This window comes from Antechinus flavipes, chromosome 2, assembly GCF_016432865.1.
Source record: "Antechinus flavipes isolate AdamAnt ecotype Samford, QLD, Australia chromosome 2, AdamAnt_v2, whole genome shotgun sequence".
NCBI lineage: Eukaryota > Metazoa > Chordata > Mammalia > Dasyuromorphia > Dasyuridae > Antechinus > Antechinus flavipes.
The window spans coordinates 671,459,753-671,486,640 of NC_067399.1; the positions used below are offsets into that span (position 1 = coordinate 671,459,753).

General features: G+C 34.4%; 1 protein-coding gene across 1 annotated transcript in view; it reads left to right on the forward strand.

The window, feature by feature from the left end:
* Positions 1 to 26,888, forward strand: part of PCDH15 (protocadherin related 15) — an 859,006-nt gene that overhangs the window by 818,706 nt on the left and 13,412 nt on the right. Inside the window, exons 28-31 of the mRNA XM_051973865.1 lie at positions 43 to 219; positions 11,737 to 11,955; positions 16,064 to 16,072; positions 17,315 to 17,482. Of these exons, the coding sequence (XP_051829825.1) occupies positions 43 to 219; positions 11,737 to 11,955; positions 16,064 to 16,072; positions 17,315 to 17,482 (573 nt within the window). The remainder of the gene's footprint in view (positions 1 to 42; positions 220 to 11,736; positions 11,956 to 16,063; positions 16,073 to 17,314; positions 17,483 to 26,888) is intronic.

Here is a 26,888-nt window from a genome sequence, read left to right on the forward strand (position 1 = left end):
ATTTCTTAAGAAACTGTGTTTGCCATCTGTTTTAATGGATAGGATTTTGGATCGCTATGTGCAAGAACAGATTCCTGGTGCCAAAGTTGTGGTGGAATCCATTGGAGCCCGAAGGTTTGGAGAAGCTTATTCTCAAGAAGACTATACTAAGTCTGACCTGGTTGTCTATGCAATTGACCCCCAGACCAACAGAGCAATCAGCAGGAATGAACTTTTTAAGTAAGTACTTGAAACATATATTCAACATTAATTCATATCAATTGATGAGCTATAAATGAGAGGTCCTCCTACTACTGTATATTAATCTTTGCCCATCCTTTGTGATCCTTGCCCATACAATCCCATAAGTTCACTTCAGGGAGTCCATCAAACACAGTGGGATCATTTCTTGTTTTTGCTTTGCAAATGAAAGCACACATGATGTCATTAGTAATCTCTCACTCTCACTTCATGAATAGCCCTTTTTTTTTCACTGTAGTGTAAAGTACTCTGCTATTGAAAGAACATCTGTAAGTATAAAAGTATTCTGGGAATGGCAAGCAGGAAAATAATCATTTTAATTATATCAAATAACAATGAAATCTATGATTTATAGGGCATTTTGAAATTTACAATGTTTTTTTTTTTTTTTACAAATATTATCTAATTTTATCCTTATAAGAACCTGGAAGTTGGGTTCTAATATTACTATAGTTTTATGTAAAAAAACTGAATCAGAGGTTAAATTACTTACCAAGAGTTACATAGGTAGTAAGTGAGAATTTGAATTCAAGTCTTCTTAACTCCAGGTCTAGAAGTCTATCTACTTTACTGCTTAAATGCCTCTGGTGAAATTTTTCTGAGAATCTCTTTAAGAAATTGTGGCTGTTTAGACTAAAGTAAAAGAATCCAAAGAAGGGGAAATGATATCTATTTTCAAGTATTTAAAAGGCTGTCAAGAAGAAGATGTCATAGATATACAATAAGTGCCCAAAAGGTAGAATTGGAAGGAAAAGGTAGAAGTGGAAGAGGAAAATTTCACTTTCATTTCAGAAAAACTTTCTATTGGTCATAATTAACCTTATGTTACATGGATTACTTTAGGAAATATTAGGTTTCTCTGTACTTGATAGTCTTCAGGGTAAGGTTGAATTAGCACTGTTGGGCTTGTTTTAGTCAGAATTTATTTCAGATATGGGTTGAACCAGATGTTTCTGAGATTCTTTCTAGTTCTGGTATTCTGGGAATCTTTGATTACGTGGATTTAATTAAACAAATAAATGGGGGAAGTCTGCCAAAAAAACACAAATAAATGCAAATGATTATTGTCCAAATGAAATCTTGAGATTTCAAACAGGATAGGAATAATCATTCAGGTGGAGTTAATCAGAAAAGCCATAAGAAAACATTCAGGCTTATAGGTGAAACCTAATAAGTAATTACAGTATCACTTATAACTCCAGGAAACAGCTCTGAAGGCTGTCAAATCAAAAGCTCCAGATATGTGCCTTATCATAATGCATATGTCAGACATTTCACAACTAACACTAAATTTAGAAATGGTTTCATTTGTATATCTGCAGTACCTGGTACTTGAACTGAAAATATTCCATGTTGGTAATCCATCTTGGTAATCCATCTTGGTTTCCTATTGTTCCCAAATAACATTAACGCTTTAATTAAACATTTAATGACATACCAGTGATTTTGTCAGAACAGAACATCTTTAATTATATTTCTAGTACTTATCAAGTTCCTTAATTTTTCAAAGTGCTCTGACACTAATTACCTCATTATCTTTTCATGAATTATTTTCTATATGTTATGATATATTGCATTAATATGTACAGATATAAATAGCATATGCACATGACACATATTTGTAGAAGAGTAGATGGGATCTTTGCCCATGAGATTGTTGGTAAAAGCAACTTTCTACCAATGCAGATCAGCATATTGTTTAATATCTATAATAGTCTTGGGGACTTAGAATCCACCTGTAACCAAACAAAACTAACAAAATTTCTATCAAGGTTTCAATGACCTTTAATCAGTGATGTTATTTACAGACCAATATCTTAGTTCAAGTACACAGTAAATAGACAAAATGTGTAGGGGGCAAAAAAATCTATTTTTTTCAATAAAACCTGGCTGCCCTACCTATGATTTGACATAGAAATTTTGTCCTGCATCAAAAATATTATTTTAATACTTTAGAATCTACAAAATTGATAATAATATTGTTATTTTTTCCACAAAATTCTAAAATGAGTTTCTTTTTTTGGTCATTTTTGGATAGCTCCCATATGCCAGACCACAGTTGTTATATCTGAACTCTCTAACATGCCCTTAGGACAAGCAATGCAACAGAAATAAAATGAAAGATGACTTTGATAGGTATTCTTATCTCACACTGAAGCCATATGAGAATACATATCCCTGGTTAACCAGGGAGAGTTCCGAGTTCTGCTACGAGATTCTAGGCACACAATCATTCTTCACCATCTGCTTCAATGAATGTTGTAAGCATACTGTGGGAGAAAGACAAAGTCGTTCCCATATCAGATAAGTATCATCATGATAAACTTATATCTAACCACTTTGGTCATGCTATGGCAAAGAAACCCCCTGGTGGTGCAAAGGTAGACCAGCTGTATTAGTCCAACAGCTCCTTTTCCCCCTTAAATATCCCAAAAAATCTTTTCATTGAACCAGGCAGACAAATAAATGCTAGTCAGTTGGGAGCTGTCCATGGTATCAATCATGGAATGAGGTTTGTTTTTCTTTTTTTCTTTCTTTCTTTTAATGCCCTGGCCATAATAATGACATCAGTGAATTCAACCAGATTTTGGATGAGCAAAATTTTTTTTGTCATGAGTATTAATATTTTTCTTTGTATTTACTATGTATTTAATAATTATACAAATACAAATAATATACAATGAAAAAATGAGTATGGTAGATAACATGCATTCTTCATATAAAAACAAAGTACAAAGGAAGGATGATGACACATATTTTTAACTTCCTATCTTGATTCTAAAATGTTCCTCATATTTTCATCAAACCCCATATAAATTATAATGCATATTTTCTTCTTTAAATCAATATGTTTATTATAAGATGCGAACTCTATAAATTATATTAGTGTCCCCCAACAAAGTCATATGTATTAGTTATATTGGACCTATATCAGAACTTTTCAGGAAGGTAGCAGTGAACTTGAAGAAGACAGTGAATAGGATCCATTTAGCCTGCTGCTCTAATAATTTGTGTCCATTGTACTTGTTCCGTGAATACCAAGACTATCAGTTCAACTATACATTTAAGACTTTTAGTTCACCATATGTCACTGAAGTTCTGACAGATTTTGGACTTCACTTGGATTACTCAATATAAAAAGCTTTTTTGCCCCAGTTTATTAGCCATCACATGATCTTTGATCACCTCATGTCATTTCCTCTCCTAGGCATTGCTAACCAGAAAGAAAGGTGCAAGGGTCTTTATTAAAATGGCAGGATATCCAGCCATTATTAGAGCAGCTTTGAATTTTAAGTTTAAAAGCAGCATGAAATCCATTAAGCAAAGGGTTTTTTTTCCCATTTATTTGGAAGAAAAACAACTGCCCTGTCCATGATCTTATACCATATGTCATGTTTTATTCTGGACTGAATTTGAATGGTTGAGTTACAAAACCCTGAAATGAGAGTGTTTTTTTTTTTTTTAATGCACATAGAATCTTAAATAAGATAGTGCTATAAATTCTCCTGTGGATAAAATTCCAACACAGCTCAACATATTGTTCTTATGATTCAGAAGTTTCTCTTATGCTACAGTGACATCTAATGGTCAAAACAGATTCAAATTCTAGTTTTTCACCCTAAACTTTGATGTAAGTGTGGTTGAATAGTTTTTAAATGTATTTACTTTTTTAAAAAGTTTTTTTTCTGAAATATTCTTGATAGGTATTATTTATTTTTAAATAATCAGCAAAATAGCTAAAAAAAGAATAATTCTCAGTCATATTTCCTCAGAATCTCAACATGGAAAGATTGGTCCATTTCAGCCCATCAATGAATATTTTTTAAGAGCTTACTCTTAAATGAGAAGTTCTAGGCATAAATGATGCTGGGGATATAAAGTTAAGAGCAAAGCAGCCCCAAAACACTAATATGGTTACTTTATAATGAGGAAAATAACATAAAATATAAAACAAATTCAAGATATTGGGAAGGTGCTATCAGTTAGAGGGATCAAGAAAGACTTCACGTAAGAGAAGGTAAAAGCTGATTCTTGAAAAAAATAGCTATTTTGAAAGTAGATAAGGAGGGCAAACATTCCCAAACTAAACTTCCTCAAATTAAAAGATGTACTTGAATCAAAATCCTCTCTATAATGTATTTATCAAAAAAGCTATCCAGCCTTGGAGGATTGGAGGACCTCCAGTGAGAAAGAGATCATTGTGTACAATAAACATTTGAAAGATCTAATTGTTAGTATTTTTGTTTTATTTTATTTTAGTTCTTGTTTTATACCAAACCTTTATCTGTACCTTTGCCACTTGTCCTGGATATTTCAAGATTTATCCTCAAGAGCAAGCAAATTAAATTTAATCTCTCTTCTACATGACAAGTTTTCAAATACTTGAAGACAAATTTATTGCTCTCTAGCTAATCATTCTCAGTTCTTCCATTGAATTCCATTTAGCATGATGTGAAGACCCTTCATGTCCTTTGAATTTTCTCCATTTTGCTCAAATAATGTTTTTCATAAATTTGGGGAAATAAGAACTTAACATAATATCATAAGTATTATATATCTAAGGGAAAGTAGAGCAGGACTGTCACCATTGTAGTTCTACATATTTTGTCATTCCTAATGGAGTCTAAGATAGTAGCTGACCTATCTTTCTGTTTACCCACTTTATACTTTCAATCCACTAAAGATGCAATATTTCTTTCAGATCAATCAACAAAATGGCAAATATTTATTAAGAATATACCAGGTATACAGCACTATGCTAGATATACAGTGAGTACACAGTGAAACAATCCCATCTCTAAATGAGCTTCCATCCTGTTGATTTCTTTTAGCCACACCTCCCTCTACTTTGTACTTGAGAAGTTGATTTTTTTTTAACCCAAGTGTAAGATATTTCATTTATCCTATTAAATATATTATATTAGATTTAACTCAATGTTCTCAACTGTTGATACCTTTATTATTCTTAACATTCTCTTTCAATATGCTAACGATCCTATTCAGCTTTGTGCTATCTGAGTATTTGGTGCGAATACCATCTCTGCTTTGATTCAGTTATTGACCAAAAAAAAAAAATGTAAATATCACTAGGCCAACCACAACATCTTGGATCTCCCCATTAGAACCCTCCATCTAAGTTGAGAGTAAACCATTAATTTGGATGTAGCCATTCAGCTAATTCTAAATGACCCTAATGTAATCACAGCTAAATGGAACAGTGGCTAGTATGCTAAGGCTGGAGTCAGAAAGACTTATTTTCCTGAGTTTAAATCTGTCTTCAGACACCTACTAGCTGGGCAAGTCATTGGACAAGTCATTTAATTCCATTTGCCTCAGTTTCCTCATTTATGACAGGAATTGGAGAAACAAACAACAAATTATTCCAGTATCTTTGACAAGAAAAACTCAAATGCCAATTTGGAACAATTGAAACAACTAAAAATGCTGCCATATACCACAATTATCCATCTATTTAACAAGAAGAACATTTGAGATTTTGTCAAATACTTTAATAAAATCTAAGAAAATTAAAACTACAGAATGGAATATCCTTAGATTTTTAGGAAAATGTTTTTGTCCAAGTAATAATGGTTTTTTTCCAAGTTTCTCATTATATTTTAATTGTTGTCTTCTGATTCTGTCCATGACAAAAATCAATTGAATACATCATATATGATGTGTTACTGGTAATATTAGATTGAAAGTTAACAGGATATTATTTTTTTAAGACTCAGAAAGAACTGGATCCAAGTTTTCCACTCAAGTTACACCTTTGGGATCAAAAGTTAGTTCTTAATTTCCTAATGACCCTATGCTGTCATTCAGCATTAGAAATTGCAGAGAAGTTGTCCTTTTCCATAGTAAATTTTCACAATGGAATTTTACTACAAAAAAGAATACACATCTACACACATATGTATGCATTCAGACACACAATATGGATTGCATATGGGTTTGTTTAAATTAACATGAATTTGCATATGTGAGCATACTCTCAAAAACTATGATTTTTTTATAGGTGCCTTTCTGCCTTATTAGAATGAGTAATTCTCATTCTCAGTGGGAGCCCCTTGCGTTGTCAAAAACGGGGATCATAAATTTACACACATGCATATGAATACATTTAGACATTTAAATATACTTTTTGCTAATTCCTCTACTAAATCCTCATCCAAAACCACATTATTTTATTATAGTGGATTTTCGAGGGTTTTATCAGGTAAACATAACCTCTGATCTTCGAAGCTTAGAGGGTTTTGAAATCTGCCTGGTAAGGATTGTTTTCTGAAGTGAGCCTGGCTAAAATTCACATACCCTTTGGGAAAATGTAGAGAATTCCAAGTGTGGTATCTCTTGGTCATAACACCTCAAATATCTATTGAGTCATGTAGGTTTTGCAATCCACATGACTAGAGGAAGTACACAGCCCGGTAGAAATGTTTATCCTTTGAAGTATTAAAGATTAGTGTAACAAAGTGTTAAAGAAACTTATTAATCACCTACTTGTCATATTTTTTTTCTTTTATTCTTTAAAGCTCATCATTGTTCAGTGTCATACTTGAAGCTATTCTTTAACTCATTTAATTCCAAAATGCTTCTCACATATAGTCAGTCAATCTTTAGAAAACCAACAAATATTTATAGCAAACTTTACATGAAGCAGAATTATAAAATTACCTATTGAACATATTAGTTTAAGTAGAAGGAATTTCAATTTATATATGATTAATAATTGCATGCATTTGAAAAATACAGTTCTCTGTGGCTCTTTTCTACTTCCATAAGACTTCTATTAGAAAGGTGGCCAGGTTGGGGCTGGGGGGATATTGTGGGTACCCAAAATTCCATTTTTTATTGTCTCTAAAGGCCAACTTAGGTTTTGGTTCTCCAGGTCCTTATGCAATAAATACTCACTGAACATAGTACTAGAGGCACTGAATCAGAATAATCTTAATAGTCTTGCTATAAATACTACCAGACAACCAAAGGAAATTATAGATAGATGGAAAGGGGACTCACTTGATCTTCTTGGATGAGGGAATAAATGTAATCCAGCAGAGCTGATTTTATCTTGTTTAGAAAGACAACCAGAAATATCATTTTATGGGATACTCCATGATTTCATACTATAGGATCTATGATAAATATTTGTATGTATGACAAGTGAAAAAAGTTAAAACCCACCATTAAGATAAGTGTAACTTAAACACCAAAATTTCTTGCAGACAATGAGAAAGTAAGATTCTATAGAAAATTGAAAAGCATTAAAGATAAATCAGGGCTTATTTTTTCAGTCCTTGCTGATTTCAATGCAAAGGTGGGACTAAGGGGACAGGATGAAAAAAAGTTTGAATTTGTGTAAGGTTTGCTTCCTTATCTCAATTATCAAATAATCCCTTCAGCCTGACTTTTTTTTTTTTAAACCAAGCTTATCTTTTTCTTTCATCTTCGGATAACATTGAACTCCGTAATTTTCCTGGGTTAAAAATGAAACCTTTTTGCCTTTTCCCACAGCTGGTTCAGTTTTCTTGTTTCAGAACCCTCTATATGGAAGACCAAAGGACTGGAAACTACCAAAACTTGTATATTACTATAATCTTCAAGAATATAGAATATCTGTGGCTATTATTCAAGGGGACATGGTGAGCTCAGAAGTAAAACAAAGAGTCAGAGGAAAAGGTGAAAGAGGAAAAGTTAAATAGAAAATGATTGGCTACCAACATGCATGACATTTCTGTATCAGTTTTCTGTATATGATTAGACAATACATTTGGAACACAAAAATAAAAATCAAGCATAAAAGAAAGAAAATATGACATATAGTTAAAATAATTCAGCTTCTTAAGTATCTGGGCAATTGAAACAAAATAGGGGGAAATGGAAAATGTACACACAACAAACCAGCAGCAATTATGGCTATTCTAAGGAAGGCTGATAAAGGTAAATGAATCTCCATGAGGAGACTGAGAGTGTCCAGAAGTATATTTAACAATATTCAAGGATATATTTATCCCTTTGTCAAGCAGAAATATATAACAAACAGGTCATCAGAAAAGCATTTATTATATGCCTACTATAAGCCAAGTACTATCCTGTGCTGTGGGGATTCAAAGAAGGGCAAAAACAACACAGCTCTTGAGAAGCCAGATGGTGCAGAGGATAGAGCACTGGGCTTAGAATCAAGATTTTAGAGCAAATCTGGTCTCAGGCACTTGACTGACTAGCTAGCTGAGTGATCCTGGGCAAGTCTTAACTCTAATTATCCTGTTTTCTCATCTAAAAGAAGGGGATAATAATAGCACCTGCCCCTCAGGGCTGTTGTGAGGATTAAATAGGACATAATTATAAACACTTAGTGCAGTGGCTGGCATATTTTGTTGTTGCTCAGTCATCATACCCAACCTTAAATGGCCCTGTGGACTTTGTGCCCACGGGGTTTTCTTGGCAAATATATTGGAGTGGTTTGCCATTTCCTGCTCCAGTGTATGGCCATTTTACAGATGAGAAACAGTAAAATAGGGAGATAAGTAATTTGCCCAGCAACCCATAGCTAAGTAAGTCTCAGGCCAGATTTGAAATCAGAGCCTCCTGCCTGCAGGCCTGATGCTCTATCCACTGAACCATTCAGTTGGTTTTGCCCAGCATATAGTAAGCATTATATAAATATTAGGTATTATCAGTGTTGTCGTTATTATTTTGTCCTCCAGTGGGGGTGTCAACAAACAAGCAACCACATACATACAAGATAAATACAGTGTAAATAAAGTTGAAGGGTAAAGTCAAAGAAAAGGAATGGGAGGGAAGAAGAGATGCTGGGAAAGAACTCATGGAGAAGGCAGGATTCTAGATGAGACTTGATAGAAGTTTAGAGTTGGAGCTTCCCAGGACTGACAGGCCCCCTGTATAAATGCCTAGAGCAGAGTTAAAATGTCACATGTGAAGAGCAACAGCAGGGCAGTGTCACTAGGTCAGAGAGTGTGTGGAAGGAAATAATTGTCAGAATACTGAGAAGGGAAGAAAGCCCCAGGTCATGATGGGATCTAAAATAAAAGATTTCATAGTTGCTCCTGGAGGCAATAGGTAGCCAGCTGCAACACTGGATAGAGTGCTGGACCAGGAGTCAGGTCACTAGGAGATGAATTGGGTCTCAGACATTTACTAGCTATAGATCTCAAGACAAGGTACTGACCTCTATTTGCATCAGCTTCTCAAGTATGAAATGGGGATAAAAATAACACCTCTCTCTCAGAGTTGTTAGAAGCATCTCACAAAATAATCCTTTTTAGCACGTAGCTCAGAGTCCTGTATATATTAGGTAATATTTATTACTCTCTCCCTTCCCTTCATCAGTAAGGAATCACTGTTTACCAACACAGGGAGAGTGAATGGCTAGACTCCTACTTTAGGAAAATCACTTCTGAAGTTGAGTGAATGATTGGCTTGAAGAAGAAAAAGCAATTAGAAAGATGTTGCCGTAGTCCAAGGGAGACACGATGAGGGCCTCCAACAGAGAGATAACGATGTGAGTAGAAAGAAGAAAACACACACAACAGATGCTGTGATGGTAGAAATGACAAGACATTGCAACAGATTGCACATCCAAGTTAAGTGTGAGAGAGAAATACAATAGAACACCTACAGTATACATGTGGGCGACTGGAAGGAAAGTTGGTGCTCTTGACAGAAATAAACTAATTAGTCATCCAAGAGCACTGTGGGATAAAACTCACAGGACAGCAAATGAATGAACACTGGAAAAGACTGCCTGTTACTTTTATGTCAAACTTCTTTTTGTGTCAATGGTGACAAAGTTCTCACTTTAGAATTCTAAGAGCCCTCTTTCAGATTATTATTTAGGAAAAATTTAAAGAGCATAAAAGGGTGGAAGGAGTAGATGGAGCAAGCCAGGAACATAGAGGTGATGGTGGCACAATATTGAGTGCATTGAAGATCTGGTTCTGAACACATATTAAAAGTATTAAAAAAATACTTAGGGAAATAGTAGATATAGGAGCTGTGGGGTAGTACAGTGGATAGAGCACTGGCCCTGGAGTTGAGTATTTTTTTTTTTTTTTGCTGAGGCAATTGGGGTTAAGTAACTTGCCTAGGGTCACACAGCTAGAAAGTGTTAAGTGTCTGAGACCAGATTTGAATTCAGATCCTCCTGACTTCAAAGCTGGTACTCTATCCACTATACTACCTAACTGTCCCAGAGTATATTTTTTTTGAATGGCAACAAATAAATCCAAATATGAATTTACCTAATCCTACCCTCTTTTCTGGGGCAAGAAAGTTTTCAGACTTGTTCTCTAGTTTAAGGTAATGGAGAGACTTCCACAGTTGCAGGTCTCTTAAAATAGCATCGTCATGTTTGTTTAAACCACATAAGAATATTTGGTCAGCTAGAATTGAGCACTTTAGGTCTGTTAGAAGTAGTTTAAACGCTACAATCAGAAAGGAAAAAGTCTTATGTAATGGACAGTTCCAAATCTCATGACTTCTCGGTAATAGGAGATAATATCAATGTGGGTAATTAGAGGAGAAGAAATCACATGAAGATCTCAAGATCACAAGATGATACATTTGGAACTGAAAGGGAGGCAAAAAGTCCCTGAATTTCCCATGGTTTTCATGGGATTTGCACAGTTTGCAAGTGTCTTGGGAATGAATTCAGACACGTGGTCCTTGCTTACTCAAAGTCATTATTCCCCACTCTTTTCAGTGTTTGACCTCAATGTTTGTAAGGCTCTGTTCCCTTTTGAAGAATATGTTATCCATACTCATATCCAAACCTCAAAACATGCATCAAAATATAATGCAAATAAGCCTAGATAGAAGGCATCTTGTTGTGTTATTATCCATGTCTACCAATTGTTAGGATCATTTGACACCATTTTTGAAATCTAAATACATTAATGGTGATTCATCATTTATATCTATAAGGATATCCATATTTATTTATATCTGCAAGGATTTTTTAAATTTTATAAATAAGGATATTTATGTCTACAAGGATATTATATTCAGCCTCTCTCTTATGATATTATATCTCCATTAATTTTAGTTCTAAAAACTTTTAAAATTCTTTAGACAAAATCTTAGCTGGCTATAGTTCATACATTCATACAATACCTCTTTTTCATTTCAAAAAAAATTGCTAAATACTTCTTAAATGTAAAACTCAATGCTGGATACTAAGGAAACATATTTTTTTAATGACAGTCTACTTGCCCTCCAAATACTTACAGTCTGTAGGGGTCTTCAAACTTTTTAAATAGGGGGCCAGTTCACTGTCCCTCAGACTGTTGGAAGGCTGGACTATAGTAAAAACAAAATCTTTGTTTTGTGGGTCTTTAAATAAAGAAACTTCATAGCCCTAGGTGAGGGGGATAAACGTCCTCAGCTGCCGCATCTGGCCCGTGGGCCGTAGTTTGAGGACCCCTGGACTCTAGAGCATATGATACCCATTTTCATTTCTTTGTTTTCATATTTAAGGTTCCTAGATGGGAAACTGCTCGATATTAATAAAGACTTTCAGCCATATTATGGTGAAGGAGGACGAATTTTAGAAATCCGCACCCCAGATGCAGTGGCGTTGGTTAAGAAGCATGGACAGTCTTTTGGCTACACTGAAGGGGCACTGCTTGCATTAGCCATGATTATCATCCTCTGCTGTATTCCTGCCATCTTGGTCGTGTTGGTCAGCTACAGACAGTAAGTATAGGTCAAACTATGAACATTTATGGATCTTTAAGACATCATCAGACAATACTTTGGAGAATCCATCAATATATTATTTGGTGGATGACCAGCCTTTCTAAAGAAAAGTGTGTTCTAGTTCTTGAACAATTAACTTATTGAATCAATTGATCAATAAGCATTTCTTAAACACTTATGATATTCTAGGCTTTGAGATCAGTAGTGAGAATTCAAAGGCAAATGTGAGATAATCCCTACCTTAAAAGCATTTTCATTCTAACGGGGAGACAACATGTAGAAGAATGATTAGATTGTTCTGCTTGATCGTAGAGGATAGAATTAAAAATAGTAGATAAAAGTTGACAATTTTAGGGTTAATATTAAGAAAGTACTTGCTGACAATTAGAGATATTCTGAGATGAAATAAACAACTAGGGATCATTTTTTACAAATCAGGAAATTGAGACCTTGATTTTCTTGCTTGTCTAAAGGAACATATATAAAATTGAAATTTAAATCAAGGAGTTCTGACTCTAAATCTAATACAATTTCTACTGAACTAACGTACTAAGTTTTACCTCATGTGTGGTCTTCTTACAAAGATTTGTTATCTCATTGTTGGGCATGTCATAAAATGGATTCTAATTCAGGTATAGGATAGCTTCTAATGTCCATTCTGAAATTCTATGATCTATGTCTTTAAAGATTTCTACATGAAACTTGATTCAATCCCAAATTTTATAATCTTCTACAACTATTGGAAATGCCTTCTTTTCTCCTAGAGGACTTCCACACAGAGAGCATGGCATTAGTGTCTAGGATATGTCTTGGCAAAAGATTCATAAGGTATCGTGGAAATAAAATGATCAGAGGGTTCTTACTAACAGGGAGCTTCAAGGGAAGACATAGCACAGTCTGCTGCCAAATAAGCCAGGGAATGAAGTGGGGAAATACTGGCTCACTTAAGATGCTAAGCATAGTATCCAAAAATAGAAAGGCAATAGTCATATTGTACTGTACTCAAATCTTGCAACATCAGGAATGACATTATAACTTCCATGTGTTAATGGTCCTTGGAATATCAATATCATTCTCTGCCAATCCCAAAATATATGAAATTTACTCTATCCCTGAGCTGCACTACTTTAAGTCTTTCAAAAGACATTCCCCACAATCACATTGGAAAGTAAGCAGTACTTTTATAGAATGCAAATACACCCCAAATACAGAAGAATCAGAGACTCAGAGATAAAGTCACTCACCCTGGATGTCACAATTAGGATTCACAGTCAAGATGCCTACTTCCAAATCAAGATTTTCCTGATATCAAGTGGCCTCCTGTGTCCATGGGCTTTGAGTCAGGAAGATTTTCTTTTAAATCCTGCAGCAATTATTTAGCTATTTTAAAAGGGTAAGTCATTTAACCTCTCTCAGCATCAGTTTACTTGTCTCCAATATGTGGACAATAATAGCACCTTTCTCACAGAATTATTGTAAGAATCAAATGTGATAATACATCTGAAACCTTATGATAACCTTAAAGTATTACATAACTGTTAGCTCTTATTGTTAGCCATCGTTATCGTGAGAAAGAGGCAAATTTATTTTAAACTCCTATAAAGCTGATGCAAAATCTCTCTCCTGGATTCCTTGGCTTCTAACTGCTATAGAAAGAAATACTTAGCTAGGATCTGCAGCTTAACCTTAATTTATTCTTTATAGGATGTTTGAACCGATCACCAAAGAGTCCTCCTCAGGATTCTTTATTTAGACATTCAGTCAATGAATGTGTACTTATTACAGCAGGCTTATTGGTGTCAGCATGGGAGAAGTAGATCCTTGATTTCTACCATTTCCACAAACTAAAGGTGGGAACAATATGACACATGACTTAGAAAGATAGTTCTTTTTAGTACTTTCATTATCAATTAATAGTGAGAAATACAAACCATAGGAATGACTATTTATTATTGGGAGAAAGAGGGAGTGGGAGACAGTGAAAGAAGAAATCCTCCCCCCCCAAAAAAGGAAAAAAATCCCTCTTCTTTGCAAGAAATGTTTGTATTAATTGACAAAGTGAAAAGAGAATCTTAATCACATAAAGTAATAGAATGTTGAACTAGGAAGTTTTGGGGGAGCATTGTGTTCATCTCCCTCTCTTTTTTGGCAAAAAAATTGAACTCCAAAATTGATAGCTAAGAAAATAAACTGATGCCCACTGGTGATGATAGGTATCCAAAAATAAAATGACAGACTATTGGATCCTGTGAAGTCTTTGGGATGGCAAAAGAGAAAGACAATAAATCCAAACCCTTTTGTAAATCCAAACTCTATTGTTTTCACAATCATTCAAATGATGGACTTTATCCAAAGATAGAGCTCGGAAGTACCTTAGAGATTATCTAGTCAACACCCTTCATTTTGTTGAAAGATAAATGGAAGCCACAAAGAGTCATAAGATTCCAGGATTCTGGATTAGATGTAGAGCTAAAAGAAACTTCAGACTTCATCTAGTCTGTCTCATTATCATACAAGATGGATAATGGGAGTCCAGAGAGGTTGATTAAGTTACCCACAAATATATAGTAACAAGAATAGGAAATAAACTTTATATAGATATAATTTCTACTATACCTTAAATTCTAGCATGACTTGCCTAAAGATAGACAACTGTTTATTGGCAGAACTAGAACTAAAACGCACGTCTTTAGGTAATCCAATTCTCTGCCCCCACTAAATAAGCCTGACTTGCTAATATTGAATAAAATTGAATATTGAGATTTAAAACACAAAACAAATAGACAAAAAACCTCTGGAGAAACTTAGATGAAATGTTTATGACACAATATACCTATGTTCTTAAATAGCAATCTTTTTTGAAACATATTGAAATTTTAGCACTGGATAAAGTTAGAGAAAATGACTCCAAGCAAAACTGACCATGGGGATTGTCTGTTCCGTGTTGCTTGCATAAAATCAAGAAATTTTAATTGAAAATAAAGTTTAAAAATATAAAATTTAGCTTCAATTATAAAGGATTCTTCATTAATCAATGAATTCAGTAAAACCCTAGTCTTAGTAAAAGTCTAATAATGGCCAATTTACTCATAAATCCTTGATTCATCTCCATTGCACCTAATTTTTAAATTGCCTATCGTACATTACAAAATTTCTTTCTGTTTTTCCTTAGTCTCTGGTATAAAGTAAAAGGTTCTGTGATGTCTCATGCTTAATAAAGTGCCCTCCTCAAGGCTTCTTGGCATACCATGCAATGACCAGCGCTGAATAAAGCAAGATGTCACACTAAAAGCTCATAAAATGGAATAATTGTCTGGCTTTATATTTAAACATTTGTGTGTGTGCTCTGTGGTAGATGAATTCTTCAATGCCTTCTAGCTCAGTGATCAGCTTAACACCCAATGAATTAATTTTACTTACTGCATTTTAAAGAATAACAGTTAAACAAAATTAGTTTTTCATTGCCTACCATCCAGTGGAAAAATTCTAATAGTTAAAAATCTTACTTCAGTGCCTACACATACAGCTTCTAAATAAGCCTGGAAAGTATCGTTATTCTTTTCTATTAATAAGGGCATTTGAAATTCACTGTGTAGGACAAACCAAGAAACCAATTATGAAAAAAGATCATGAATTCATTACCCAGTGATGGCACCTTCCAGTTCAAGCTTCACCCATAATAGAATCATGTCTTGCCACGCAGCTTTGTCCTGTCTTATTCTCCAGGTCAGATGAACCAAAAAGCCAATTAGGAAGATTAGGTCATCTTTAATATCCTGTTCCATGATCAGAGTTCCTATCAATATACCCATATTCTAATCCATTTTCCTCAATCAACTTAGCCTCTACTTTTGTTGTGTTTTTTTAAAGCTTTCCTAGATGTAGATTTGGTTTTTTTTTCCTTTAAATAGCTGCTTCCAAGATTTTTAGATCAATGATATAAAAGAAAATTGATTTAAAAGTGAGGGATTTTAAGACAGGTTGATCAATATGACAAAGATGTTAAGATTTGAAGTAAAATTTGAGAGTCATATAATGAATTTCATCTATCTAATCTTTATTTTTCTTTTCTTCTCTTCCCTATCCTCCTTATTTCATCAAACAGGTTCAAAGTGTAAGTATCCTATTATGTTACATGTTCCATGATGATTTATCTAATGTAAATGAAGCTGAGATTAACATTTAATTCATACACATCAGGTTCTTTGGGTATATGTGGGAGGGGGGGTGAGAGTGAAGGGTGGTGCTCTTGTGTGGGAGGTATGGAGGATGTATATGGGTTGGGGAATATGAATATGTGTGCCTGGGTGTGAGAGTATGAGTGTGGGGGGCTAAGTGTGTGTGTGTGCTCATGTGTGGGCATGCATGTAGGGGTGTTTTTGGGTATGGAGGATGTGAGTGTAGGTGTGTGCATCTGTGGGGGTGGATATATATGTTTATGGATATGTATGTGTTCATATATGGGTGTTTGGATACGTGTGTAGGTGGGGATGTGTATGGGTGTGTATGCGGGGATGATATGAGTGCAGGTATATGCATAGGTGTTGGTGTGGATATGTATGGGTATGAGTGGGAGAAAAATTAGGTTTGATTATGCATGACTCATTTTCCTTTCTAAATATTTAGAACTGATCTTCATCTTCACAACGCCAGTTAACAGAGAATGTGAGAAACTTGTTTCTCATTTTGTTTTGCCTCTGGCTTTTTGGAACTTGTACATAAGTACAGAATCAATAAACAAATCAAATAAATAAACAGTAGCCAAAAACTGTGAAAAGATAAAAAAAATAGGATTGAAAAAATTCACTTATAATTCACCATAGGTTCAAAACTTTAATTATCATCTGAAATTTAATGAACTCACACCTTTATAGTATTTTAATATTTCAAAAACCTTCACAGGAATCCTGTATGGTAGATACTGAAAATACCATTATTCCCATTTTATAGATGAAAAAACTGAGAATCAAAGAGATTGAGTAACTTGCTAGGAAAGTGTGAGACTACTGAGGTCTCTGAGTTCACCTGAAGTCTTTTGATCCTAATACTGATACTTTCTAGTTTGTTTTTCACTGGACTTTTCTCCATTCTCTCTTCCCTAATCCTTTTGGTGAGTGATCTAGAAAATATTTGAAAACCACAGCATAACTGGAAAGTTACAATAACCCAGTGGTAGTCTCTGTTCAATAAAAATAATCATGTATTTTCTCCTATGCTAATTATTCAATATAATGTAAATGAGGCTTTTCCCCTCTCAAAGTCAGATTTCCTCATATTAATATCAGTGATAGATGTTGAACTATTCATATTTATGTGATTTCTGGAAAAAAATTAAACTATCTTTAATTTCCCAAAGACGACAAGAAGAATGCACCAAGACAGCTAAGATGCAGGCCTTGGCGGCACCCAAGCCAGCAGCCCCAGCACCACCAGCACCAGCAGCAGCAGCAGCGCCTCCCCCACCACCACCACCACCTCCCCCAGGGGGTCCCCATCTCTACGAGGAGTTGGGTGGAAGTGCAATGTAAGTATTGTTTGCCTCCCTAAGGGAAGCAACTTTGAAATTTTCATTTTTTATAAACTGAGGGTAGATATTTAATTTCACCAAAGTAGACACTATCATGAAAATAGGAGAGAAACTTGACACAACAAAACAACAACAAAATTCCCAGAGGGTATCGTTCCTAAAATTTTATCATTTTTAAAAGGTAAAACACCATTCAGTTGTATGAGAAGATTGATGAAACTAAATGAATTTGACCTAATTAAAGACCACAGTTAATTGAACTCAAAAGAACCAGTTTAATAGTGAGAAATTTGAACCAATTCAATTCAGTAAACATTTAGTAAATTCTTTTCAGGAACATGACATTAAGTAAAACAGAAAAAATTTCCAGCCTGAACTATTTTATTATACATATATTCAAATCCTCTGATCTGCATCCAGTAACAAGATCACAGAGCCATTTTGAGTGTATTTGGTATATATTATACCTATAGTGTGATTCCAAGTAGATAGTGGAAAAGATCTCAACCATACAAAATTCAAGATGATTTAAATAACTCAGGAGTAAATTAAAAGCTATAATATTTCTCAATTTTTTTTAGGTTATAGAAAAAAATATCTAAAATATAAATGAGAGAAAGGGCTTATGTGCCGGTGAAAGGGAAGTGGTTTCAAATAGTTTTTTGTTATTGCTTTAGAAAAAGCTTAGTTTTAAGCATGTGAAAGTGTTGTGTATGGATAAATCACCGATTTTAAAGTGATACATGAGTGTGAAAGATTTTGCAGCTGTTAATTGAAGAATAATAATGCTTCCTTACATTCTGCCCACTTTAAAAGCTCTCTTACCTTTAGGAAATCACTCAATAGCTCTTTCTTACTATATAAGAAAGATAGTACCCTAGTGACTTAAAGAACTGATGAAATATAAAATATGAATGACAAATCTAGCAAGTCCTTTATTAACTGGAACACTGTAGGAATGGAAGGAGAAAAAAAAGTATGTGTTGTTTTCCTAGACAAAATACATATTTACTAGCTTGAGAAGAACAAACTACACAGATATAAAATTCACCTTGGGATGTAGCAATCATGAATCAATGTAAATACACATTTTAGTTATATGGATGTGATAAATCTCATGTAACATTTCAAAAATATTTTCTAAAAGAAATAAGTGTACAACACTTAGTTGGAATTGATGGTTATTTTCCCTGTAATTACAGGACTTTTAAAGTCTTACTTGAAAACATTGACGAATACAAGAATTGATCCAATATAATTTGAATTTCTCCTAATCCTATCCCTTATATCCACCTGAGAAAATTTGCCATCTAGTTGAAAGTAGTTATCTTTAAGTTTAAATGTAGATATGTATAAGTTAAAATATCAGTTCCATTTAACCATCTTTCCCAAAAAGATGCATCAAATAGCAAATAGTAGCATCTGGAAAACCAATGTTTTGGTTGTGTCAATTTACATTTATTACCAATAATTGAACCATAAGCATTGGGGAGTAAGAGGGAGATGGAATAGGACAGTTGGATTTGTAGTTTGAATATTCTAGGGAACAATGTTAACATGAGCATTTTAATGTTTTGACAAAGAAATTTTTTTAAAAACTAAATCCTCTGGTTAAGTAATTTGGTTCTGAATTAATCAATCCAAAATTTTAAATTGGAAATTAGTGAGTATTTTTAGATTATAGGACAGCTGGCCTCATTTGAATGATGAACTATATATATAATAAAGTAATACAAATCAAGCTTCAGAAAATGATATTAACAGATATTAAGTAGTAGCTTCATGTGGAGTCTGTTATTAATTTAGCATATGCATTTTAATATTGTTTTATATTTTTATAAGACATCTCATTTAGGCAACTGAATCTTCTTTATAATAACCTCAAACATAGCCAAATTTTCTTTTTAGAGGCATAGGAACAATGCTTAAGAATGGCATGAACAATTATCTATTTTGTAATTTAATTGATCTACATATTGCAGGAGAATTTTGACCTAAAAATAATCATTAAAAGACCAAATATAATCAACTTTATTAAGAAATCTAAAAGCAACATGATTTTCTCTTACCATTCATTAAGAACATTTTTATGTCTAAATATTGTACAAAAACATAATTCCATTTACTGTACATGTCATCTCTTCAAAGTGAAATCATTGAATTATTTTAATTTTCTATCTCATTTTGTCTCTTTTAAAATATTTTGTGTCCCATGATTTCTATTCTCTCTTTCTCTCACCTTTGGATTCATAGGCATCAGTAAGTAAATAAAATTCTACTTCTTTGACAATTCTAGAGAACAGATGTTGTAGAAAAGATTAAATCCTGCCTCAGACTTCAAATTGTTTCCTTTTTTTTTTTTTTTTGGCTGTAAAGACATTTACTTTCAAATGAATCCATGGACCTACTTTATATTTTCCCTCTGATTGATTCTTCTTTGACAACATGTTATAAGGAAAAGAGAAATCTCAACTTTTAAGAGTTTACACCAACTTTTCTAGTGATCATACACGTGTGCACCAGGGTGACAAACCATTCTTTATGGTTTAGGCATGTTGGCAGTTTCTACAACTTGAAAGATGGCACATGGTATCTCTAGCATATTGAAGATAAATATATTCTAAAAATAAATATAAGACTAGTAAACAATTCCTAGAATAGCGACTGGGTTCGTAAAGAAACAATTACCATGAAGGGTTAAAAAGAAGGAAGCTTCATTTTAGTTTATTTTTTTTCCTGAATCATCTAAGAGAAAGGAAAAGAACCCGAATTGGTGACCCGAATTATCTAAAATGACTGTCTAGCTTTTCTGAACTCACCAGGTTATTGATCATCGTCCTCCTCTCTTTAATAGTGTTTTAGTCTTCAATAGTTAAGTAGTGAGGATTCTCACATTCCCACTCATAACTCCTTCCAGGCATTAATTTAATATTTTTACAGATTGGATAAGTTTTTCAGCTTTAGACTTATTCATTTACTATTTTTTTTTTACTTCATCTACCATAGTATCATTTCTGGTTTATTTCAAAGTGTCTTCTTTTTATTTCTTTCTGGCATGTTTGTTTCTACTGCAGAGATAACTCCAGAGTAAAAAATCTATTTTTTAAAGCAGGAAAAATCTTTCAAAAAATAATTCATAACCAATGAAGCCTTGTGGGTTGTAGATCATTCTGTATACATTAAATATCTCAATCAATCCTTAACACAACTCTGAGAACAAGGTAGTATAAGTACTAGTATTCCCAATCTATAGATGAGGAAACTAAAGCTCAGATAGATTATACCATTTGCTTATGATCTTGTAGCTATTAAAATCCATACACAAAATCCAAAATTAGGCTCTCTGATTTCAAATTCTATACTTCCATGTATTCTAAAGTCTTAACAAATTTCTGAAACACTAAAATGATTGATTTAGACTTGTGGAGACCTTAGAGTTCATCATCAATAACTCTGGAGGTGAGGAAACTATGCCCCACAGAAAGGAAGTGATTTGCCCAAAGTCCCACAGTAGAAAATAGCAGAACTAGGAATTGTACTACAAATCTGATGTTTTGTTCACCGCACAATGCTAACTCCCTAAGCTAATTGTTTTGAGTGTTTCTTCAAGTGCTGATGTCAATGACCTTGAATTAAAACATGACACCTATTCCCTTCCTCCCCTCATTATAGCACTAATCTAGTTACTCCTTCAATTTTAATGCACACCCTTACTCTACCACTTACTACTCATGTGATCTTAAGTTCTTTGACTTTCTGGGTTTCATTTTTGTCATCTGAAAAATTAAAGGATTAGAATAAATGATCTCAAAGTGCCCTCCTTCTTCTAAATCAATGAACCTCTAATCATCATGTTCTTAGTCTTGAAACTGGTTCATCACATAAGATTACACTATCCTTCATACTGTCCGATACTACATTAAAACAAGCAGTGTCTGGATGGTTGATAACAGAACCAGAAAGAAAACACCAATAACTTTAAATAGCATTGCTAATGAGAATAGTGATTCTGAACACAAGCAGCCCTAATTAAAATGAATGAGAGGTTTTCTGCTTCCCATCTGGCTAAATACATCATTTCCTTTTACTGTCATTTGGAAAACCCAAAGTGCAAAGTTACAGAATTCTGGACTTTTGCTTATTTCTTTTTTAATTGAAAATGGTGAGCAAATTTTCATGACATTTCAAAAAAAAACTAGTTTTTTTTTTTTTTTAAAGATCAGATAGATTATAATATCCTAGAATTTTAAAACGGAAGATCCTAAGATCAAGAAAGACAAAATCATACAATCATATGCCTTAATTTTCAGCTGAGAAAATAAAAGGCCAAGGAATTAAATACATCTATTCATTTTTCTAGCTTTGTATGAGAAAGTTCCATTCAGTAACCACAAGAATAGATACCTTTCATTTCAAAAAGCAATCTGGAAAAAAGAGAAATATGTGCAAATGTACAGGTCTCACTTAAGAATTTTGTATGAGCAATCTTGACCTTTGTTTGTATTTCAAGATTATTCTTCTAAGTAATAATGATTATATTCAATCCAAAATACTGTTAAATGGAATGCCTTGTGGGCAGAGTACTATTGAGAGATGACACATAACCTGTGTGCACTGCTTATATGATGCTTATTGCTAGAATTTTTTGACACAAAATTCATAGACAATAAGTATATACTTATACAAGCCAAATATTATTATCAGTCTTTATGAAGAGCATATTTTAAAGACTGATTCAAATATCATTTAAGGAGCTATAAATAAACACTTTAAAATGAAGTCATGGTATACAATGGAATGAACTCTATGCCTTTTGTGGCAGACCTTAGGTCAATTCCCAGTTTCACCAATTACTGCCCATGTCACTGTGGATAAGTCACTTCAGTTCTTTGAGTCTCTGTTTTCTCATTTGCAAAATCAATAAATGGACTGAATATATTCTAAGACCCCATCAAGCTTCAAATTTATGATGCTATATTAGCATATACCTATTTTCTTAACATGCGGTTCTTTTATTGCTTTTAAATGTTGGGACAGAAATATTCTAATAGGATCCTATGATCTTGTTCTCTAATATCAAGATGTTATCTAAATACCAAATATTGACTCAGAAAAAGGATGTACCTCTCTCCTAGGAAGAATTATTGCAAAGATGCTGGGGCTGATTCATGCACTTTTTCTTAAGGGATACCACTATACCCTCATGTGTATGTTCAGTAAGATCTTAAAAAAAGAGAACATTATATAAGAAAATAGTAACCACTCCCTTCCCACTCACCACAGCTTCCCTCGTCCTTGCACAAATTTCCCTTCCTCTCTTCTGCTATCTCAGCCTTTGAAACACAGTTTATTGAATTGTGAGAACAACACAATCTAGAAACATGAAAGCATCTGCTAGATTGTCCAAAGTTTGTTGGGCTGGGGTTTTTTAATATTTTTTTTTTGGTTGTTTGGTTTTTAAGGTCTATGGAGAAACAGATTTTTATAAATGAGAATTATTCATGCTGCTTGAAGATTATTAAATCCCTGTTTCCTCCCTCTTTCAGAAAATAAATGAAAGTAAATGTCTTGCTTTGGTGGTACCCCTAGTCAATGTGGCCTTTTCTAGTCAGAAGCATTAGTAGTGTGCCTCTTAAAAGCAGCTTTCTCATGAAATCTATATCCCAAACTGTTTCCTTACATGTGATTATCTTCTTTTCTTTCAAGTCTTTTCCTTCTGTACCATTTCCAACAAAGCAGGGGAAATAAATCAGTCTTAGAAGAAGGAGACCGTCAAAGAGTAATAAGCCACATGGCTTCCCGTGCAATTGAGGCACACAAGCAGGCTCGGAAAACTGGATCACTCAGGAATAACCTACCCAAGTCTGCAAGTAACATCACACTTTTATCTGATGAGAACCCCTTAACAACCCACAATCCTTTATATGTGGAAGGGGGAGGTCCAAGTTCCACAAGCCCTGGATTTTCATGGAGGAGAACAGGTTTGCTAGACAAGTTCTCCCCCAGAAAGCTAGCCAAGAAAGGCTGTCGGAAATACTCAGCAGAAGGCGCTCATCGGGCATGGACTCTACCAACCAGCTTCACTCGGAGGCAGATGTATGAGGTTCTGAGTAGGCCAGTCATTATGGATCCTATCCAGTGGGAAAATGAACGCCTCCAAGCAGAGGCTGAAATAAGTGGAGACCAGTCCAATATGGTGGGCACTAGCCTTTGCCCATTTCAAACTGAAGAGAAAAAGTTGATAGTGACAGAGAAAACCAGGCAATTTAAAGGGCAAACTTTTCAGGAAATGAATCATGGGAAGTACCATGATGGAGGAGCAACCTTGTCCGCAGCCCAAAATAAGCCACTAGAGCTCTCTACTGAACACTTGCTTTCTTCTCCCTGGTGCCAGGTCTCTTCTTTTTCCACTTTGCCACCTGTTCCACGTGCACTTGAACTTGACACTGTACCTCCAATCATCGTTTCCCATGCCGATGCTCCTCTCCCATCTTCTTCGCTGACTCAAAAGCCAACCCCTTCACCTTCTTTTTGGATATCAAAACCCAATCCTCAACATTATTTGTCCCCTAAGTCAAGGGAGAAAACGATTGAAAATATCCCAGATCCACCAAACACTCCCCCGCCTTTTCCTCCTCCTCCCCTCCCACCACCACCACCACTTCCACCTCCTGCTTCACCCACTCCCTCATGCTCCCTGGCCAGCCCAGCTATTTCTCATCACTCCAGACTCTCTCCTGCCATGGAAATGGACTCTTTGGGTAGGCAGCTATCCCCAGCACTCCCAGACCCAAGCCCAGGCCCTCGAAGGGAACTCAAAGGCATTCTCAAAAATATCCCTAACCTAGCAGCCATTGAGAAGTCAGTAGCAAACATGTACAGTCACATAGGCCAAAAACCCCTACCACCTCCACAGAGTTCCAAGCTCAAACCAGTCCCCACCCCTCAGCCACCCAATACGGGAACCAGAGCTGAGCAAATGCATCAGAACTCTGACTATGTTGCCGAAGAACTTGAGAATCAAATTTTCTTTCAATCTACAGCACTCTGATGCTATTTTTCTACCATTTGTTGTTATCTTCTTTGACTCTGTTGTTGACAATCACATTGGACTCACGAGAGCAAGTTTGGACATCAAAGATAACTAGACTGTTGCCCCTTCTCAAGGACTGATCCCAGTTCTCTATTTGATTCTCCCTGTCAACCTTAAAGAACTTTTGGTTAACATCACTACTGCAAACTCTGTATTGTTTCTTCACTTTGTACTGTTTATCTATAAAGGGGAACATTCTCTGTTCTAGATTTTATTGTAAAATGAGAAGTCTTCTCGAGCTGTCCACATCCACCACATAGACAGAGACAAATTATATGTCTACATTGCCCAGAGGTCTTGCTTTTCAAAGTCCTAAATCAGTGTCATAGTTATATATAAACATATATGCTTTTTTGGTTCCCATTTTGCCACTTGGGGGCTTCAGACATGGAACTAACTGTAGTTCTTTTTTTTTTTTTTAAGAGAAAGATTTTATAATATTTTCTTCTATGCATGTGCATCTGGAAAGAAATCTTATTTTCACAGTAGTATGATTTGTTCTATATTCAATTGAAAAAAGGAGAATTCTTAACCTATTTGGAAGAAAAGCTTATGTTTTTAGTATAATGTTATATACTCTCAAAATGGAAAGGATAATAAGAGTGATAACTACAAAGGAAGCCAGAGTTATTATCCTATGGAATCTGCTGTTTCTATAAGAGATCATTCTTTACTATGGTTTAGCGGCATCTTCCAAATGTGCTTCGAATTTTGAGTAGCATGTCCTTCCTCTTGTATGTTTTTTCCTCATCTTTCCCTTTCTTGATATACTTTTTTTCACTTAAAAAATGAAAACACGTCTTCAGTTGTTGCCTTTTTAGACAGTTGATTATTTTAGCAGATGTTTAACATGTGTTGTGATTTTGCTTGTTCACACTATTCGAGCTTCTTCTTAATTAATATTTCATGCTAAGATTTCCCATCAAAGAGAATATTTGCTTACCTTCAGTTCCAATAAAGAAATTCGAGTCAGTGTTATCAAGAGAAGGTTTATAAGTGTCCATAAAGATTTATGTAGTGTGAATTTAGTTACTGCTGATTTCATTAATCTAAATTATAAGTCCTCACATTAAGCATGTCAGTTATATTAAATTAGCTTGTCCTCTAAAATGAACAGTACATTAGGGGGAAGAAAATCTGAGGTGCTTAAGTCTGGCTCAATCAGATTCATTGTATAAATATGGATTTAACCCGATTTTAAACAATAAAATTTAAAATGAGGTGCTGAAAATGTATGTGGTCATAGAATTTTAGAACTGGGAGTCTTTGAGTTCCAAACCCTTCATTTTACAAATAAGGAAACTGAGGCCCTGAGACATACCAAGAGACTTAATGAAGGAAATGTAAGTAACTAAGCCAGAGAGTCAGTTCTAACTCAGGGTTTCTGACTAATTGCAGGGTTCTTTCCATATGCATTAGACTTCTCTCTCTTTCATGGTGTTCTAATTTTTATGTCAATTTTAAGAACTATGTGCAAAACAATTGAATATTTTCTCAATTTTTCTTTGTTTACCCAAAGCTTTTACGTTGCCATATTTAAGGAAGAGACTTAAAACTATTTTCATACAATGCTTTTTGCCCCTCTCTTCAAACAATGAAAAACATCGATATTATAATTAAAAATGATTGGAGGAAGTATGTGTCTTTCATTCTAGGCCCTAAATTTATAAATGAACCCAGTTCTTCTTCGACATTTGGAATTTTTTTTTCTCATGGTATTTTTTCTTTTATGGGCCTAGATTTTAAGCCAAATAGATCAACATAAACCAAATTCTGACTTATAGATATTTGTCAAGTGTCAGAGTCCCAACTATATATCTCCATTCTAATTTATTTCAATTCAATAAGAATTTCTTAAAAGTCATTTACAATTATATTCAAGATACTCTGTTAGTTGCTGAGGATTCAAAAATAAAGTAAAATGGTGTTCCTGCCCTCAAGCTATTTTTATTTTAAAGAATGGTAGGGTTCCAAGATAGAAAAAGATAACTACTTACTTGATCACTTGAGGTAGACAGTATGGAGTAGAGGGGGGATGGGGAAACTTTCTATAGAGAGCCTGCCAGAGTCCTGCAGAAAATTAAAAATTCTGAAATCAGTAGGTGAGGAAGAAATTAGGGATGACCCAGAAAAGGGCAAGGGAAAAAAAGTGCGCTGGGCATTGTTTAATAACACATCTCCAAAAGGCAAGGCGCACTTTTAATTTTAACAGGCAATTTTAATATTTTCGCCACCATTTTCTTAAGTCTAGGCAATCATTAAAACAATAAATCAAGCCCTGATTTGCAGCATTTGATTTCCAAGGTGTAA